The sequence below is a fragment of the Neoarius graeffei genome, chromosome 3, assembly GCF_027579695.1.
Source record: "Neoarius graeffei isolate fNeoGra1 chromosome 3, fNeoGra1.pri, whole genome shotgun sequence".
In the NCBI taxonomy this organism is placed as follows: Eukaryota; Metazoa; Chordata; class Actinopteri; order Siluriformes; family Ariidae; genus Neoarius; species Neoarius graeffei.
This window is the reverse complement of record NC_083571.1, coordinates 100,392,696-100,413,021: the sequence shown is the minus strand read 5'-3', so window position 1 is coordinate 100,413,021 and position 20,326 is coordinate 100,392,696. Positions and strand designations below refer to the sequence as shown.

At 46.8% G+C, this 20,326-nt stretch overlaps 1 protein-coding gene across 1 annotated transcript in view; it reads left to right on the top strand.

The window, feature by feature from the left end:
- pak5 (p21 protein (Cdc42/Rac)-activated kinase 5) overlaps positions 1-20,326 on the top strand; it is a 118,140-nt gene that overhangs the window by 77,317 nt on the left and 20,497 nt on the right. The window contains exons 2-4 of the mRNA XM_060917765.1: positions 2,186-3,016; positions 16,001-16,486; positions 18,491-18,624. Of these exons, the coding sequence (XP_060773748.1) occupies positions 2,186-3,016; positions 16,001-16,486; positions 18,491-18,624 (1,451 nt within the window). The remainder of the gene's footprint in view (positions 1-2,185; positions 3,017-16,000; positions 16,487-18,490; positions 18,625-20,326) is intronic.

Below are 20,326 nucleotides of genomic sequence, written 5' to 3'. Positions count from 1 at the left end.
CCAGGAAATCACATTGTAGGATTTTTAATGAATTAATTGGTAAATTCCTCGGTAAAATAAGTATTTGGTCACCTACAAACAAGCAAGATTTCTGGCTCTCACAGACCTGTAACTTCTTCTTTAAGAGGCTCCTCTGTCCTCCACTCGTTACCTGTATTAATGGTACCTGTTTGAACTCGTTATCAGTATAAAAGACACCTGTCCACAACCTCAAACAGTCACACTCCAAACTCCACTATGGCCAAGACCAAAGAGCTGTCAAAGGACACCAGAAACAAAATTGTAGACCTGCACCAGGCTGGGAAGACTGAATCTGCAATAGGTAAGCAGCTTGGTGTGAAGAAATCAACTGTGGGAGCAATTATTAGAAAATGGAAGACATATAAGACCACTGATAATCTCCCTTGAGCTGGGGCTCCACGCAAGATCTCACCCTGTGGGGTCAAAATGATCACAAGAACGGTGAGCAAAAATCCCAGAACCACAGGGGGGGACCTAGTGAATGACCTGCAGAGAGCTGGGACCAAAGTAACAAAGGCTACCATCAGTAACACACTACGCCGCCAGGGACTCAAATCCTGCAGTGCCAGACGTGTCCCCCTGCTTAAGCCAGTACATGTCCAGGCCAGTCTGAAGTTTGCTAGAGAGCATTTGGATGATCCAGAAGAGGATTGGGAGAATGTCATATGGTCAGATGAAACCAAAATAGAACTTTTTGGTAAAAACTCAACTTGTCGTGTTTGGAGGAGAAAGAATGCTGAGTTGTATCCAAAGAACACCATACCTACTGTGAAGCATGGGGCTGGAAACATCATGCTTTGGGGCTGTTTTTCTGCAAAGGGACCAGGACGACTGATCCGTGTAAAGGAAAGAATAAATGGGGCCATGTATCGTGAGATTTTGAGTGAAAACCTCCTTCCATCAGCAAGGGCATTGAAGATGAAACGTGGCTGGGTCTTTCAGCATGACAATGATCCCAAACACACCGCCCGGGCAACGAAGGAGTGGCTTCGTAAGAAGCATTTCAAGGTCCTGGAGTGGCCTAGCCAGTCTCCAGATCTCAACCCCATAGAAAATCTTTGGAGGGAGTTGAAAGTCTGTGTTGCCCAGCGACAGCCCCAAAACATCACTGCTCTAGAGGAGATCTGCATGGAGGAATGGGCCAAAATACCAGCAACAGTGTGTGAAAACCTTGTGAAGACTTACAGAAAACGTTTGACCTCTGTCATTGCCAACAAAGGGTATATAACAAAGTATTGAGATAAACTTTTGTTATTGACCAAATACTTATTTTCCACCATAATTTGCAAATAAATTCTTTAAAAATCAGACAATGTGATTTTCTGGATTTTTTTTCTCATTTTGTCTCTCATAGTTGAGGTATACCTATGATGAAAATTACAGGCCTCTCTCATCTTTTTAAGTGGGAGAACTTGCACAATTGGTGACTGACTAAATACTTTTTTGCCCCACTGTATAAGAGTGAGGAATGTACAACTGGACCTACTGGTTCTTGAAAAACTACTAGCAGGTTCGTACTATTTGCAGTATGACCCAAATAATATCATTTAAACGGGAGGAAGACTGCAGCAGAGCTGATTGGTTCCCACAGTATCCATGTTGACTCATGTGCTAACATCATATTATTTCCCATGTTGTTATTGTGTGGTCCTAAACTTGCTTGTTGTTACACATTTTACAAAGAGAGGGGGAAAAAACTGAGTATCTTCCTTCCACTTTGTGCCTTTAGTATTTGACGTACACATTGGCTCCTGAGAAGGTAAAATAGTTTCTTTTTTCACTATTTTATTTGCCTACACTGAGAGTAAAAGAGCTTAGTATGACTCATAGCATACTGTAGCCGTGAAATGCTCTTAGGTAGGGGTGGAATGAGATGAGCTCAAGATCCATTTGTTTAGGATGAAAGCTGTTCTGCTGAAAGCCACAGCGTGCCATATTCTCAGATTACTATAGCATGTTCTTGTCAGACTCCCACTGATATTTATGGTAATCATTTTCTGGGTCAAATCGCAACAAGCACCCTGGAATACTGTGTGATGAAATTCTTTTTACTGTTTGACGACAAAAGCATTTGTCCTTCTGTTAATGTAGTGGACATTGCATCATCTAAGCTCAGGGATTAATCTACTGGGTCACTTACTCTTTCCAATTTTTCCCTCTTTAGACTATTGTGCGGGGGAGCAAGCCACCCAAAGATGCTTCCATCAATGGACTACTCGAAGAGTTTGACAACATTTCTGTGACACGCTCCAACTCTCTGCGCAAAGAGAGCCCACCAGGAGCCCACCAGGCCAGTTCGGTCAAGCAGCTGTCCATTGCCTCGGCTAACGCCAGCAGCAGCGGCCCAGAGGAGAACGGCTTCAACCACTACTTTGCCCGATACTCCTGCGATCTGGACAGCAGCAGGGACTTTCCACTGGAGCGGGACAAAGGTGCGTATGACGGAGAATGGGCGGTGGGGCGCCACTACCGCTTCTCCTTCAAACAGAATGGCCACTCCATTCGCAGCCCCTTCTACCCAGATGCCATGCCTCAGAAGTCCTCAGACTATGCCAAGATGCCGCCAGACTACCATGCCTACTTAGAGAGCAAGGTACGCCTGTCCACGGATGAGATGGCTGCAGGTAGCAGTAGGAACTATTACAGGGCCTCTCTGGGAGGATCCAGTCAGGATTACCGTGAGCAGCCTCTTGGGACGCCATCACGGGCCTCCCTACACAGTGAGCAAATCAACTACCCGGATGGTGACTGGGGCGGAGGAATCTATACTGCAGCGCTGAGGGATGACTATGAAAGAAGGCCAAAGTCATCATACATTTGTCATACAAGCCCCCAGCCAGCTATTCGACAGCGCTCCAGATCAGGCTCTGGCTTACAGGAGCCCAGTCTGCCCTACGGCATCAGTGCCTTCAAGGCTGCACCGCACGGGCCCTACAGCTCCTATACTTACCCTCGTCTTTCTGAAAACACCTCCGCTTCTCAGATCATTGGCAAGGTAATACACTCAGACATCTCTGTTTTCCTTATACACCTCAGATTGTCAAATGCAAGTGTTGGCATTGATATTCAATCATATCTGGATTAAGATAAGTATTAAAAGCATGGACACAAGTAATAATTAATATTATTAATAGCAGTCTGTTTTCTTGGTAAGGATGCAGAATGGTATTAAAAGTAGCTTTTGGTTTCACAGAATAACTATCAAATAAAATCAGCAACTTCTTTGTAGGCTGACTTACTACCCAATATCAGCATTTCAGTTTTTATCCCCCGCTGGCTGAAAGGCCCAAAGGGGGATTATGTCGTGGCGATGTCCATCTGTCCGTCTGTCTGTCCATCCGTCCTGGGAAGGGTATTCACCTGAAATCAACTCCTCTCTCAATTTTTAGAAGAATTTCACAAAACTTGACAGGATTCTGTTATATGTCGTTAATACGCATATTGTAATTTCGTTCAATTCAGTCGCATTTTACCAGAGTTATGGCCTTCTAGCATAGATATAGTTGCCAGCGGGGGATATTGTGCTCTCAGAGCACTCTTGTATCAGAATTTAAGAGAATGACAATTCTGTTAATTGAAGCTTTTAGGTTGCTGTCTTTTATCATGCATATGTGTGCTGATGAATCTAATGAGCTGGTAAGTATAATTATATATCATCAGCAGCGACATGAAAACCATCATCAGGTTTGTGGATGACGCATCCAAAGAGCTGGATATGAATTGAAAACAATAGATGGTCTAAAATAACGTTGTATTAAAAGCTACTTGAAGTAACTTATTTGAAAGTTATTTTTTACAAAACAACTTTCCAGACGTCTGGTTGTAGCTTTAGATTCTTAATGAGTGAGCCAGAGGTGACGGTGGAAAAGACAAACTCCCTGAAACATCAGGAGAAAACCTTGAAAGGACTCAAAAGTGAACCCATCCATTCAGCTTGATCATCTCATCTCATTATCTCTAGCCGCTTCATCCTTCTACAGGGTCGCAGGCAAGCTGGAGCCTATCCCAGCTGACTACGGGCGAAAGGCGGGGTACACCCTGGACAAGTCGCCAGGTCATCACAGGGCTGACACATAGACACAGACAACCATTCACACTCACATTCACACCTACGGTCAATTTAGAGCCACCAGTTAACCTAACCTGCATGTCTTTGGACTGTGGGGGAAACCGGAGTACCCGGAGGAAACCCACGCGGACACGGGGAGAACATGCAAACTCCACACAGAAAGGCCCTCGCCGGCCCCGGGGCTCGAACCCAGGACCTTCTTGCTGTGAGGCGACAGCGTGCCGCCCTCAGCTTGATCATATTAAAATAATAACAGCTAATGGCCTGTGTATCCAGGGGTGTGAAGAGGACAGTTTATGTTTACAGCAGAAGTTTGTAGAAGGTACACATCTACACTATCCAGGTGGCATCTCATCTCATTATCTCTAGCCACTTTATCCTGTTCTACAGGGTCGCAGGCAAGCTGGAGCCTATCCCAGCTGACTACGGGCGAAAGGCGGGGTACACCCTGGACAAGTCGCCAGGTCATCACAGGACTGACACATAGACACAGACAACCATTTACACCTACGGTCAATTTAGAGTCACCAGTTAACCTAACCTGCATGTCTTTGGACTGTGGGGGAAACTGGAGCACCCGGAGGAAACCCACGCGGACACCATGCAAACTCCGCACAGAAAGGGCCTTGCCGGCCACGGTGCTCGAACCCGGACCTTCTTGCTGTGAGGCGACAGCGCTAACCACTACACCACCGTGCCGGCATGGTGGCATTATAAACCAAAATAAGGATGAATCTTGGGAAACGTGTGGGAGGGTTAAGCTTTATGGTATATATGTGGGACCAACCACAGCAGCAGAAAGTATGAACAGTTCCAGTTCAAAGTAGAGCATCAGGATGATTCAGGAAGGTCCAGGGGATTGTTTATAATAACCTTCTGCGTAATACTACATCATGTTTTAAAATGTGTTGTGAACGTGACATTTGTTTACTTGTAATAACTTTGTAGCTTACACGTTAACTATGATTTTAAAAAAAGTAAGTTCATATACCTAACAAACATTTATTCTCCTCTTGCTGTGCCTCCATTTTACAGTGGAATGGCATAGTGTATGTCATGGGAATGTGGAGTTTCTGGAAGACCTAAAAATTTTTAGCTCATCTGGTGGACAGGTGGGTGGCACGGTGGTGTAGTGGTTAGCGCTGTCGCCTCACAGCAAGAAGGTCCGGGTTCGAGCCCCGGGGCCGGCGAGGGCCTTTCTGTGTGGAGTTTGCATGTTGTCTGCGTGGGTTTCCTCCGGGTGCTCCGGTTTCCCCCACAGTCCAAAGACATGCAGGTTAGGTTAACTGGTGACTCTAAATTGACCGTAGGTGTGAATGGTTGTCTGTGTCTATGTGTCAGCCCTGTGATGACCTGGCGACTTGTCCAGGGTGTACCCCGCCTTTTGCCCGTAGTCAGCTGGGATAGGCTCCAGCTTGCCTGCGACCCTGTAGAAGGATAAAGCGGCTACAGATAATGAGATGAGATGGTGGACAGGTGATGAGCTTATGCCATCCTGTGTTGTCCGGCGTCCGTCCGGCGTCATCCACATTTCACAAAAATCACTTCTTGTCTCTGAATTCTTCACTGATTTTTATTCTTTTTGGCAGGAAGGTAGATCTGCCTGGGCTGCATATAGTTTCTACCCAAATTTGCATAATTGCAATTAATAATGAAGATATGGAGTAATTAATCAATACCTAATGAGCAGTTTCCACACAAATCGCTTGTTCTCCCTCAATTCTTCACCAATTTTGATTCTTTCTGGCATGAAGGTAGGGCTACCTAGGGTGCATATAACTTCTACCCAGATTTGCTTAATTACAATTATTAATGAAGTTATGAACTAATAAAGCCTTAATGAGCAATTCAACAAAAATCGCTTCTTCCCAGTCAATTCCTTGCCGTTTTGGATTATTTTTGGCAAATAGGTCGGTATTCTTAGGGTGTATATAGCTTCTATATATAGTTTGTATATAGTGTATATAGCCTGCAACATTTATTGTGTAAAGTGGCCCACTTTAGATCGTTCCTTCTGGACTACACGGGGCCAGAGTGAGCTACGCCGTCATTGACGGTCTCGTTGTTTCCTCTTCTTTTTCTTCTTCATCTATACTTAATGGTGTTTCTTACTGGAAAACCATGATTGTGTGGTGCCCGTACCACTCTTGTTGTTGGTGATCATCATCTTGCTGATCTCCTAAAGCATTACAGACCGTCCAGTTTCCTCTGCCGAACACAATGAACACAGTTAGTGATAGAGAATTTTCTGTTGTGTTTCCTAGACTTCAGAATAGTGTTTCAAAGCACATGAAGAGATTATTGTTTTAGGTGTTTTTAAATCTAGATGACCTGCAAGTACTTTACTTTTATTTATGCGGCACTCACTTCCATCTAAATTGACTTTGAACTAGAAGAATTACAGTAGAGGGCTCAGTGGGATCCGGTTTATTCTGGGATCATCCGGTTACTAGCTCAGAGCCTTAAACACTGTGCCCTTGTTGGTGTAAAGGACTATGAGAGTTTAGACAGTAGGATGGTGTAGCTAGTAGTGTTTCCACTTTAGGGGTACAACAGCTTGTCACTGGGACAGTACCCTCTAAGGTATTTTTTTGTGCCCTTTATATGCTGCTTGGGAACATGTATGTACCTTTTTGACCCTAAAAAGATATAAATAGTTACCTTGAGGTCCAGTAATGAGCCCTAAGGGGTACATTAGTGTATAGTGTACCTTGGGGTACAGAAATGGACTCCTACTGTACCCTTGTTTCTGACAGTGTATAGTGTTTGAGATATTGTCCAGATCCACCATAACCCTGACCAGGATAAAGTAATTACCAATGATGAATAAACTATAAGTGCTATAAATAAAAAGAGGACCGGTGAGTGGCCTGGTGTTAGGGTTTTGCTGGGATTCGAACCTGGTTCGTTGGTGTGATGATCCAGCAAACCCCCACTAGGCCACCAGGGGGATGACTCAAATGCAGAGGCGTGAGGCGGAAGTAGAAAAAGAATCAAAAAGGTTTATTTAAACTATATACACTATATACAGGGCAAAACAAAAGACAAAAAAAACCAAAGAGTGTAATCCAAAAGAAAAGCAAAGTGCAAAAATACAAAAGCTAAGAAGATCAAAAAAACACAGTACAAAGGAAACTGGAGATAAACATAACAGCACAAAGACTCCGTGACAAGAGGACTGAACTCAGGGGTATAAATAGACAAACTAATTAAGGACACAGGTGAAGATAATTAGGCAATTAACACAAACACAAGACACAGGAACAGTGGCGGCCTCTAGAGGCCAAAATAAACACGACATGAAAAGGAAATAACAGCGGCCTCTAGAGGCCAAAACAGTCCTAGTCCTAACAGGACCCCCCCCTCTAGGAGCGTCTCCTGACGTTCCCAGGGCGATCCGGATGGGCCGAATGGAAGTCCCGACATAGTTCTTTATCAAGGACATCCCGAGCAGGAACCCAGCAGCGCTCCTCAGGACCATAGCCCTCCCAGTCCACCAGATATTGCAACCCGCCGCGGACCCGGCGGGAGTCAAGCAGGCGATTCACAGTGAACACAGTCTGCCCCTGGAAGATGCGGGGGGGTGGGGGGTTCCTAGGGGCAGGGGCATACGTAGACGTCAGTACGGGCCGTAACAGGGAAACATGGAAAGTGGGGTTGATCCTCAGAGTCCGGGGCAACTGGAGCCGGTAGGAGACAGGGTTCACCCTGCGCACCACCTTGAAGGGGCCAATGTAGCGAGGAGCAAGCTTGCGGTTCTCCACCCGCAGTGGAAGGTCCTTAGTGGACAGCCAAACACGCTGCCCAGGGCGGAAAGCGTGTGCAGGTCTTCTATGGCGGTTGGCCTGAGTCTGGTTGGTTCTGGAGGTCTGTATGAGGGTCTTCCTGACCTTGCTCCAGGTCTTGCGACACCGTCTCACATATTGGTTGACCGAGGGCACCCCCGCGTCCTCCTCCTGGTCCGGGAACAGAGGTGGCTGGAACCCGAATTGGCACTGGAATGGCGACAGCTTGGTGGCCGATGACTGCAGGGTGTTGTGGGCGTACTCCGCCCATGGCAGCCAGGTGCTCCACGATGTCGGGTTATCCATAGCCAGGCCTCGCAGGGTGGTTTCCAGGTCCTGGTTGAGCCTCTCCGTCTGACCATTGGACTGTGGGTGAAACCCAGAGGAGAGGCTGGCAGTGGCTCCGATGACCTTGCAGAACCCGTGCCACACTCGGGAGGAGAACTGGGGCCCTCGGTCTGAGACGATGTCCTGTGGAAGACCAAAGACTCGGAAGACATGATTAAACAAAAGTTTCGCAGTTTCAAGAGCAGAGGGGAGTTTGCACAGTGGTATGAAGCGGCAGGCCTTGGAGAATCTGTCAACTAAGACCAAAATGACCGTGTTACCTTGTGACTCAGGGAGACCCGTGATAAAGTCGACTGCCACGTGGGACCAGGGACGCCGGGGAATGGTCAGAGGATGCAGGAGACCCTGGGGACGCTGTCGTGGGTTCTTGGTTCTGGTGCAAACCTCACAGGACAGGACAAATGACCTTACTTCCTGCTCCATGTTAGGCCACCAGAAGCGTCTTTTCAGGAAGTCCAGGGTCCTCCGAGCTCCCGGGTGGGCGGTGAGAGGGGAAGAGTGACCCCACTGGAGAACCTTGGCCCGGGCTTGATGTGGGACGTACAAGAGGCCTGGTGGCCCCGTCCCAGGACCGGGGTCCTGGCGTTGGGCTCGTCGGACAGCCTCCTCAATACCCCAGCGGACAGGGGCCACAATCCGGGACACAGGGATAATAGGCCCGACTTCATTCTCCCTGTTAGTGGCAGAGAACAGTCTGGACAGTGCGTCAGGTTTGGTGTTCTTGGAGCCGGGGCGGTATGAGAGGGTGAAGTCAAATCGACTGAAAAACAGGGCCCACCTAGCCTGTCGAGGGTTCAGTCTCTTGGCTTGCTGGAGGTACTCCAGGTTCTTGTGGTCAGTCCAAACCAGGAATGGATGTTGTGCTCCCTCCAGCCAGTGCCTCCACTCCTCAAGGGCCAGTTTGACCGCTAGCAGTTCTCGATCCCCCACATCGTACCGGGACTCAGCAGGACTCAGGCGGTGGGAGAAGTAAGCGCAGGGGTGCAGCTTTCCTTCCGAACGTTGAGAGAGCACCGCGCCGACACCACTGTCCGAGGCGTCCACCTCCACGATGAATGGTTGGGAGGTGTCCGGGAGAACCAGAATGGGTGCCGTGCAGAAGCGGTCCTTGAGGTCTTTGAACGCCTTTTCTGCCTGAGGAGACCAGCCATAAGATCCACCTGTCCCTTTGGTGAGGTCTGACATGGGTGCTGCCACAGAACTGAAGTTCCTGATGAACTTGCGGTAGAAGTTAGCGAATCCTAAGAACCGCTGAACCTCCTTAACGGACTTGGGAGTAGGCCAATCCCGGACGGCCAGGGTCTTGGCAGGGTCCATTTGGAGTTGGCCTGTCCGTACAATAAATCCCAGAAAGGAGACCTCGGGAACATGAAATTCGCATTTCTGGGCCTTGGCGAACAGATTGTTCTGTAGCAGCCTCTGGAGAACCTGGCGGACATGGTGGCGGTGCTCCTGCACGGTCTTGGAAAAGATAAGGATGTCATCGAGGTAGACAAAAACGTATAGGTTAATCATGTCCCTTAAGACGTCGTTGATTAGGGCCTGAAAAACAGCTGGTGCGTTGGTGAGTCCGAAGGGCATCACCTGGTATTCGTAGTGCCCAGACGGGGTGTTAAAGGCAGTCTTCCACTCGTCTCCCTGTCGGATACGGATGAGGTGGTATGCGTTCCGTAGGTCCAACTTGGTGAAGACGGTGGCGCCTTGGAGCAGGTCGAAAGCTGTGGACATCAGCGGAAGGGGATATCGGTTGCGCACAGTGATCTTATTCAGGCCCCTGTAATCAATACATGGTCGGAGCCCCCCATCCTTCTTGCCGACAAAGAAGAAGCCGGCTCCAGCAGGTGAAGTGGAGGGTCGAATAAACCCAGAGACCAGGGCATCTTTGAGGTATTCCTCCATGGCCTTGCGTTCTGGCTGAGAGAGTGAAAACAGTCTGCCACGAGGAGGGGTAGTCCCAGGGAGCAAGTCGATGGCACAGTCGTAGGCCCGGTGCGGAGGAAGAACGGCGGCCCTGCTCTTGCTGAATACCTCCTTGAGATCCCAGTACTCTGTGGGAACTTGAGATAACTCGGTGAGATCAGGGGGCTCGGCAGGAGACACAGGAGAGCTAGAGAGCAGACAAGAGGCATGGCATGCAGGGCCCCATTCCACAACCTGGCTAGTTACCCAGTCTATGCGAGGGTTGTGGCGAGTAAGCCAAGGAAGGCCTAGAATAACTGGGAACTCAGGTGAAGGAATCAGGTGCAGGGATATTTCTTCCTTGTGACCTTGAGACTGGAGGAAGACTGGAGAAGTAACTTGAGTGACTCTTCCATCACCTAACGCTTGGCCATCGAGGGCAGACACAGACAGAGGGACTTCAAGAGGTGCAGTAGGTATATTGATGCTTTGGGCGAAGTGAATATCCATAAAGTTCCCAGCCGCCCCTGAGTCTATCAAAGCTTGACAAGAGTGGACAGACTCACCCCAGGAGATGGAGACCGGGATGTAGATTCCTTGGCCAGGGAGTCCGGGAGAGAGAGTAGGCCCCGTCACAACCCTCCCTCGGCTGGACGGGGCGGTCCTTTTCCCAAGAGTTCGGGACATGATGCTCGGAAGTGACCAGGCTTGCCACAGTAGATGCAGCACTTGTCTCTCCTTCTGCGCTCCCTCTCAGATGCGGAGAGGCGAGTACGACCCACTTGCATGGGTTCTGGACAGTCACTGAAGGAGGTAGACGGTCTCCAGGTAGAGGTAGGGAGGCTGGGGGGGCTCAAGGCTTGGTGGCGTTCTCTCATCCTGTTGTCCAGACGAATAGCATGTGAGATGAGGGTTTCGAGGTCACTTGGGCATCCAATAGAGGCCAGACCGTCCTTGATGGGGTCAGACAGACCATGGTGGAAGGCTGACACCAGGGCAGTCTCGTTCCATCCACTTACTGCTGCGAGTGTTCGGAACGAGATGGCGTAATCTGCGACGCTTCCTCCTTGCCGGATGGACATGAGCTTTCGGGCTGCGTCGGTACTGATGTCTGCCTGATCGAAGACCCGAAGCATCTCTTCAGAAAACAGCTGGAAATCAAAGCACTCAGGTCCCTGTCTTTGCCAGATAGCAGTAGCCCAGGCTCGCGCCTTACCAGCTAATAAGGTGATCACAAAGGCAATCTTGCGGCGATCCGTAGTGTAGGTGGTAGGCTGAAGCTCAAAGGTGAGTTGACACTGGGTAAGGAACTCTCGGCACTCACTGTGCTTGCCGTCATACCTCTGTGGTGCAGGAAGGCTGGGTTCGCGAGGTGAAGAAGGCAGCATTGCAGGAGGCACTGGAGCAGGAGTGGGAGCTGGATCAGGAGCAGGAGATGCAGGCAGAGATGTCAGCTGTGCCAGGGTTTTCCCAATTTGCTGAAGCAGTTCCTCGTGGCGAGCGAGGGCCTCACGTTGGCTGGTGAGCGTACGTCCATGAGCGTCCATGGTTGCTCCGAAGCGTGTCAAAGCTGCCATAATTCCCTGAAGGTTGGCCGGGTAGACAGTTGAAGCAGCCTCTGCTGAGTCGGTCATGACGGAGTCTTTCTGTTAGGGTTTTGCTGGGATTCGAACCTGGTTCGTTGGTGTGATGATCCAGCAAACCCCCACTAGGCCACCAGGGGGATGACTCAAATGCAGAGGCGTGAGGCGGAAGTAGAAAAAGAATCAAAAAGGTTTATTTAAACTATATACACTATATACAGGGCAAAACAAAAGACAAAAAAAACCAAAGAGTGTAATCCAAAAGAAAAGCAAAGTGCAAAAATACAAAAGCTAAGAAGATCAAAAAAACACAGTACAAAGGAAACTGGAGATAAACATAACAGCACAAAGACTCCGTGACAAGAGGACTGAACTCAGGGGTATAAATAGACAAACTAATTAAGGACACAGGTGAAGATAATTAGGCAATTAACACAAACACAAGACACAGGAACAGTGGCGGCCTCTAGAGGCCAAAATAAACACGACATGAAAAGGAAATAACAGCGGCCTCTAGAGGCCAAAACAGTCCTAGTCCTAACACCTGGTGGTTAGAGTGTCTGCCTCTTGATCGGGAGAGCGCAAGTTCTACTCGTGATTGGTTCATACCAAAGACCATCATAAAAATGGTGCCTACTGCCATCTGGCAAGGCATGCTGCAATACAGATGTGAGTGGGGGGTCAAACTCTTATGGTTACCAGAGGACTAGCCCCCCACTGTAACCCTCATCTCATCATCTCTAGCCGCTTTATCCTTCTACAGGGTCGCAGGCAAGTTGGAGCCTATCCCAGCTGACTACGGGCGAAAGGCGGGGTACACCCTGGACAAGTCGCCAGGTCATCACAGAGCTGACACATAGACACAGACAACCATTCACACTCACATTCACACCTACGGTCAATTTAGAGTCCCCAGTTAACCTAACCTGCATGTCTTTGGACTGTGGGGGAAACCGGAGCACCCGGAGGAAACCCACGCGGCCACGGGGAGAACATGCAAACTCCACACAGAAAGGCCCTCGCCGGCCACGGGGCTTGAACCCGGACCTTCTTGCTGTGAGGCGACAGCGCTAACCACTACACCACCATGCCGCCCCACTGTAACCCTAGCTATGTAATATAGGTGAGAGGCTGAGGGCTATGAAACGGTGCTGCCAAATGTACCATGAATGGTACGGGAAGACATTGATTATTATTATTGGTGGCACAGTGGTGTAGTGGTTAGCGCTGTCACCTCACAGCAAGAAGGTTCTGGGTTCAAGCCCAGTGGCCAACGGGGGCTTTTCTGTGTGGAGTTTGCATGTTCTCCCCGTGTCTGCGTGGGTTTCCTCCGGGTGCTCCGGTTTCCCCCACAGTCCAAAGACATGCAGGTTAGGTTAATTGGTGACCGTAGGTGTGAATGTGAGTGTGAATGGTTGTTTGTCTCTGTGTCAGCCCTGTGATGATCTGATGACTTGTCCAGGGTGTACCCCGCCTCTCGCCCATAGTCAGCTGGGATAGGCTCCAGCTTGCCCGTGACTCTGCACAGAATAAGCGATTATGGATAATGGATGTATTATTATTATTATTATTATTATTCACTCCACTACATTTCATTAGTTGTAGTAGAGCCTTTTCTGCATCAGATGCTCAGGAAAAAAAAAAAAAAACATTTTTCCCATCTGACTCAGCTAAGGCATTTCAAGTAATGCAGTGGTTTCCTGCTGTTGTGGACCACTGTTTAAGTGTGAAGTGCTTGGGGAAATACATTCTTACACACACACACACACACACACACACACACAAATAAATGCACACACTGGGGGGCTCATTGTGACAGACTGACGTTGTGGCACAGTTGTTTTCTGCAGCCTTTGCATAAAAACAGCCCGTGCGATGTTCCACCACAGAATTCAATTTCACAGTCCAGTTGGGCTGTTGATTATACTGCCAAATTCAGATTAATGTGCGTTTAACGAACATGGGTGAGGAGAGCCCTGGCTGACAGCCAGCCGGGGAGTGATTGCAGCACCGTATGGGGGGTCTTGGGGCTCCTTCATCCCGTGAGCATATCAGCAGAATGTGATTGGCTAAATGCCCCATAGTGGGATTCTCGTCAGACATCTTTAAGGATTCTCCCCCATCATGTTCTCCTAAATATGTGTTCAGGAGTGGGGTTAACACATTTAACATAATTTAATTTCTTGCCATCCATCCATCCATCCATCTTCTACCGCTTATCTGGATCCGGGTCGCGGGGGCAGCAGTCTAAGCAGAGCAGCCCAGACTTCCCTCTCCCCAGCCACCTCCACCATTTCTTGCCCATCCTGACAATGCTGAAACAAGGAACGTACCTTGTGGGATTTGTTTTGTGTGTGTGTGTGTGTGTGTGAGACAGAGAGAGAGAATTGTATGGTATGTACTATGGTGTGATGAATATTAGAATCATTGTGCCGCTGCACAAAATCTGAAGTAGGTTTTATTCAGTCAGAATCATGTGGCATTTTAAGGAAAAATTACCATATTTAAATAATATTAGCTGGCTTTTTTTCGTGATATATCAGATATATTCCATTCCGCTAGCATGATATTGAATGAGTTGAAGATGAGTTCCATATCATGCTAGCTGAATGGAATATATCTGATATACCACGAAAAAAAGCCAGCCAATCTTATTATTATCTCATCTCATCTCATTATCTCTAGCCGCTTTATCCTGTTCTACAGGGTCGCAGGCAAGCTGGAGCCTATCCCAGCTGACTACGGGCGAAAGGCGGGGTACACCCTGGACAAGTCACCAGGGCATCACAGGGCTGACACATAGACACAGACAACCATTCACACTCACATTCACACCTACAGTCAATTTAGAGTCACCAGTTAACCTAACCTGCATGTCTTTGGACTGTGGGGGAAACCGGAGCACCCGGAGGAAACCCACGCGGACACGGGGAGAACATGCAAACTCCACACAGAAAGGCCCTCGCCGGCCACGGGGCTCGAACCCGGACCTTCTTGCTGTGAGGCGACAGCGCTAACCACTACACCACCGTGCCGCCTCTTATTATTATTATACATTCCTTTCAGGTGTTCAACGCATACTTTCTCTTTCAAAATTCTCTCAAAGTCTTCCATATTTAACGAAGCAAACCTGGCGGCTATGTTTGTTTACAAATTGTCACAGTCTCTCACCGGCATGGAAGTTTTATGTCTCTGATTTGTGGCGCCATGCTGTCTTGACAACCATGTAATATTGTAAACGATATTCAGTGCTCATTCTCTGTTGGTTAGCGTGATGTAATACACATATTCTAAGCGATATGCTAACAATATTGCATGCTATCAAACCAAATGAATGAAACCCACTAGAAGGGAATAGAATACGTTTTTATTATACCCCTGCTCCGACGGGTGTGTGTGTGTGTGTGTGTGTGTGTGTGATATATATGTATACTGGTTTACCTCTGTTCGTCCCTCTGTCCGTATCTCCGTCTGCCCGAAACACCCTTTTTCTCAGCAATCACAAATCATAGCCACGTGGTACTTGGTACCAAACTTCAGCTTGGGGTTCTATACCATGTGTACCGTTTTCAGGTCTGTCGCACATCAACTTCCTGTTTACCGACTGAATGTATTTACGAAACATATATGGTGGATTTTGACGCTATTTCAAGAAGCAAAATGCTATTTCAAAATGACAGTTTACCAGGATGCTATTTGAAATACCTGGGGAGAGACACTGCTCTTTACTTACTTGTTTCAGGATTAATTATTTGTTGAAGTCACCATTCATAATAAGTGTCGTATTCCTTCGATTGCTTGCATTCTGATATAAGCGAGAGCGGGGGGATACGTACGTAAGTGAGCAGTAGCTCACACTTGATCTTGTTATTCCATCAAAAAAGTCTTCTGTATGTATCATAATTTGGTATATCCTCTGTTTGAGTAATGATTACAAGTTTATTAATATGAAATTACAGCAGAGTCACAGTACATTTTTTTCAGTCCAGATTTTCCTTAATATCTAATGATTTAAATGCTAGATGTGTATAGGTATACATGTATCTGTATGTGCTGAAGTTGTTTTCACCTACTCTGTTCTTTTACCCCGGTTTACTTGATATATTGCATTGACTCGGGTGTTGAATTTTTCCTTGAAAGCTTTAGCTCCTTGATAAATGATGTACCAAACATTTACAAAGCATCATTCTTGTCATCGTGTAAATATGGTTGATTGAACTGTCAAGGATATTCTCTGTTTGCTCTATTCTGTTTCAAAAATTCAGGCTTGCGTTTTTCTGTGCTCTCGTGAACAGGCTGAGTATGACAGGATGTCACGGGATGGGACCCCGCAGGTGCCAGGAGCTGAGACGTACCCACGCGGCCCCTTCAAACTACCTCAGAGCCATGCCAAGATGGGCTACCCACCGAGCTTTCAGTACCCACCTCCTTTCCACTACAAGCCGTCGCCATATCACCATCCTCCATCTCAACCCAGTCCTCCATACACCCCTCAGGGGGCTCACTCCCAGCCCTCCTCACCCTACATCCCTCCCGGATACTGGGGCTCAGCCTGTGAGCCTCCACCACCCTCGCGTGTCTCTCATGAGCAGTTCCGTGCTGCGCTGCAGCTTGTAGTGAACCCAGGTGACCCACGTGAGTACCTGGACAACTTCCTAAAGATTGGTGAGGGCTCCACAGGGATTGTGTGCATCGCCACGGAAAAGCACAGCGGCAAGCAGGTGGCCGTCAAAAAGATGGACCTGAGAAAACAGCAGCGGCGCGAGTTGCTCTTTAATGAGGTGAGGGAGAGTGAATAAAAATGGCTGACATGATTAAATCATAGCTTTTTGATCATTTGGGAATTTGGACAGATTTGATTACCTGCTTGATCGCCAGTAAGCTGTTGGTTGTCCTTGTGAACAAGACAGTTAATATCTCATATAAAACAAAAGACTCTATAGTAAAGTAAAAGTGAAAGGTCGGGAAAAGAGCAAGTCCAAACAAGTGCAAAAACCTATTTATCTGGAGGTAAATTATCTGGAGGTCTCTACACCAAGTATTCAATGTAAAGGGCGTCAGTGAATATATTTATCAAATGCATAAACTACATATGTACATGTGTAACCATTAAAGCTGATCACTAATATGGTTTCCTCAAATCTTAATGGGAATAATTTTGGCTGAACAGATATGAGAATTCCTGAAATTTCATTTTAAAGAAAGCTGATTTAATTTACAAACCTAAAAATATTGCCTGTTTTGTATTTATATATCTTCTGAGTGTCTAGTGAAGATTCAGAAATGTTTCCTTTGTCCCCAATTCCTGTCTTCCTAGGAAATGACACGAAGATCTGTGATGGTTGGTGTGTTGTGTTTTTAATTTGTCAACAGCAAATGCCGTTACTCATGTTCCTTTTTTGCTAATCTTGAAGCTAGACGGCCTTTCGATTTCATAAAATCTGTGAAATTTAGCTCCCGCTGAAATTTGGTCATTGTGATATATGTTTATTTCTGTAATATCTCAAAAAAATTAAAATAAAATAAAATAAAACCCAGGCCATTCTGTGGCTGGGAAGTTATTTAATTTGAGGGGATTCCCAAGCAAATAATGCGCATGAAATCACTCGCTTCACGCAGTCAAGCAGACAGAGGAAGTCCGTGTGCGCATGCGCAGGTTTACTTTCCTCTTCTTCTTTTGGGTTTTACAGCAGCTGGCATCCACAGTGTTGCATTACTGCCATCTACAGGTTTACCTTGACTGTGCACTGACAGTTACATCATCTCATCTCATTATCTCTAGCCGCTTTATCCTGTTCTACAGGGTCGCAGGCAAGCTGGAGCCTATCCCAGCTGACTACGGGCGAAAGGCGGGGTACACCCTGGACAAGTCGCCAGGTCATCACAGGGCTGACACATAGACACAGACAACCATTCACACTCACATTCACACCTACGGTCAATTTAGAGTCACCAGTTAACCTAACCTGCATGTCTTTGGACTGTGGGGGAAACCGGAGCACCCGGAGGAAACCCACGCGGACACGGGGAGAACATGCAAACTCCGCACAGAAAGGCCCTCACCGGCCACGGGGCTCGAACCCGGACCTACTTGCTGTGAAGCAACAGCGCTAACCACTACACCACCGTGCCGCCCACAGTTACATCATTCTGTCGCTAAATGAACAGCTGATCACACCGAGGTGCTCACTGACCGCCGATATTTATTAGTTTGGTCCTGCGTTTCCTTTCCTTCGCAACATAACGTCTTTTCTTCTCGCTTTCCGTTTCTGTAGTTGGCCTTTCATGTTTCATTCGCACGCTCACATCTGCCATTTTTCTCTCCTGCTTCAAATTTGTATCCCACAATGCCTTGCGCGAACAGGGAAAGCCCACCATGTGATACATGATGTAGTATCTTGAATTGGGTCATGGTGAAGCAGGAAAAAATAGCAGAGGATTTAGGGCCACGTGGCCCTAAATTCATGAATTGTTCTATTTTAAAAAATCTAATAAAATTGGAAGTCCGTGATTCGAATTCAGTAGCTTTTGGTCCACTAAACAAAATAATTGGCTGTTGGGGAAAATTCTTTTTATGACCTAAACTTGAAAGCTCTGAAAGGCAGCTGACCTTTAATTTCATTATTTTAAGGCATTTTTGACATTTCTTTACATGTGCTTAAGACTTTTGCACAGTACTGTATATCATAATTAGATCCAGAAACCAAACCAGATTTTGGTTCTAACAATACATGCTGATTGTGCATCCTTTTTTATAGGTGAGCTTGTCTGTCTGTTTGCTGCAGGTGGTGATTATGAGGGACTACCACCATGAAAATGTGGTGGACATGTATAACAGCTACCTGGTTGGAGACGAGCTCTGGGTGGTGATGGAGTTCCTGGAAGGCGGGGCTTTAACAGATATTGTCACGCACACAAGGTAATGATGGACAACCATTAGGCCATGGTCTAACATTGGAAACAAATTTGCTGAAACTGGTCATAAGCCTTCCAACAATATTTAACCGAGTATGCGTTCACATTTGCTAGGAAAGTCCTGATATACATTAAAAATCAACGTATTTTGTGCGGTATTCAATCTAAGTACTTCAAGTTGTTTATCACAGTTTTTTTTTCTTTGTTTACACTGCAATCTCAAAGCCTGCTGCCGATTGGCTCAGAAATGATTTATCCCAGACTGTGTATTCATCTGTCAAATAATTTCATCTTCAGCACACTTGACCAACAGTGCTTACGTTTCTGAACTGCTCCAATTTCCAGACATTCTCCTGTTATTATTATTATTTTTCATTTACTACTTCTGGGTTTTCCTCCTGTTGTCATTTCACTTCGCTGATAATTAAAATCAGCCATCTCAAAAAATGTCATCGCATGTCCACTGGAAATGTATTGGCTTCTGTTTTCACATGGGGAATCGTACAACCTCGATTCCAAAAAAGTTGGGACAAAGTACAAATTGCAAATAAAAACGGAATGCAGTGATGTGGAAGTTTCAAAATTCCATATTTTATTCAGAATAGAACACAGATGACATATCAAATGTTTAAACTGAGAAAATGTATCATTTAAAGAGAAAAATTAGGTGATTTTAAATTTCATGACAACAACACATCTCAAAAAAGTTGGGACAAGGCCATGTTTCCCACTGTGAGACATCCCCTTTTCTCTTTACAACAGTCTGTAAACGTCTGGGGACTGAGGAGACAAGTTGCTCAAGTTTAGGGATAGGAACGTTAACCCATTCTTGTCTAATGTAGGATTCTAGTTGCCCAACTGTCTTAGGTCTTTTTTGTCGTATCTTTCATTTTATGATGCGCCAAATGTTTTCTATGGGTGAAAGGTCTGGACTGCAGGCTGGCCAGTTCAGTACCTGGACCCTTCTTCTACGCAGCCATGATGCTGTAATTGATGCAGTATGTGGTTTGGCATTGTCATGTTGGAAAATGCAAGGTCTTCCCTGAAAGAGACGTCGTCTGGATGGGAGCATATGTTGCTCTAGAACCTGGATATACCTTTCAGCATTGATGGTGTCTTTCCAGATGTGTAAGCTGCCCATGCCACACGCACTAATGCAACCCCATACCATCAGAGATGCAGGCTTCTGAACTGAGCGCTGATAACAACTTGGGTCGTCCTTCTCCTCTTTAGTCCGAATGACACGGTGTCCCTGATTTCCATAAAGAACTTCAAATTTTGATTCGTCTGACCACAGAACAGTTTTCCACTTTGCCACAGTCCATTTTAAATGAGCCTTGGCCCAGAAAAGACGTCTGCGCTTCTGGATCATGTTTAGATGCGGCTTCTTCTTTGAACTATAGAGTTTTAGCTGGCAACGGCGGATGGCACGGTGAATTGTGTTCACAGATAATGTTCTCTGGAAATATTCCTGAGCCCATTTTGTGATTTCCAATACAGAAGCATGCCTGTATGTGATGCAGTGCCGTCTAAGGGCCCGAAGATCACGGGCACCCAGTATGGTTTTCCGGCCTTGACCCTTACGCACAGAGATTCTTCCAGATTCTCTGAATCTTTTGATGATATTATGCACTGTAGATGATGATATATTCAAACTCTTTGCAATTTTACACTGTCGCACTCCTTTCTGATATTGCTCCACTATT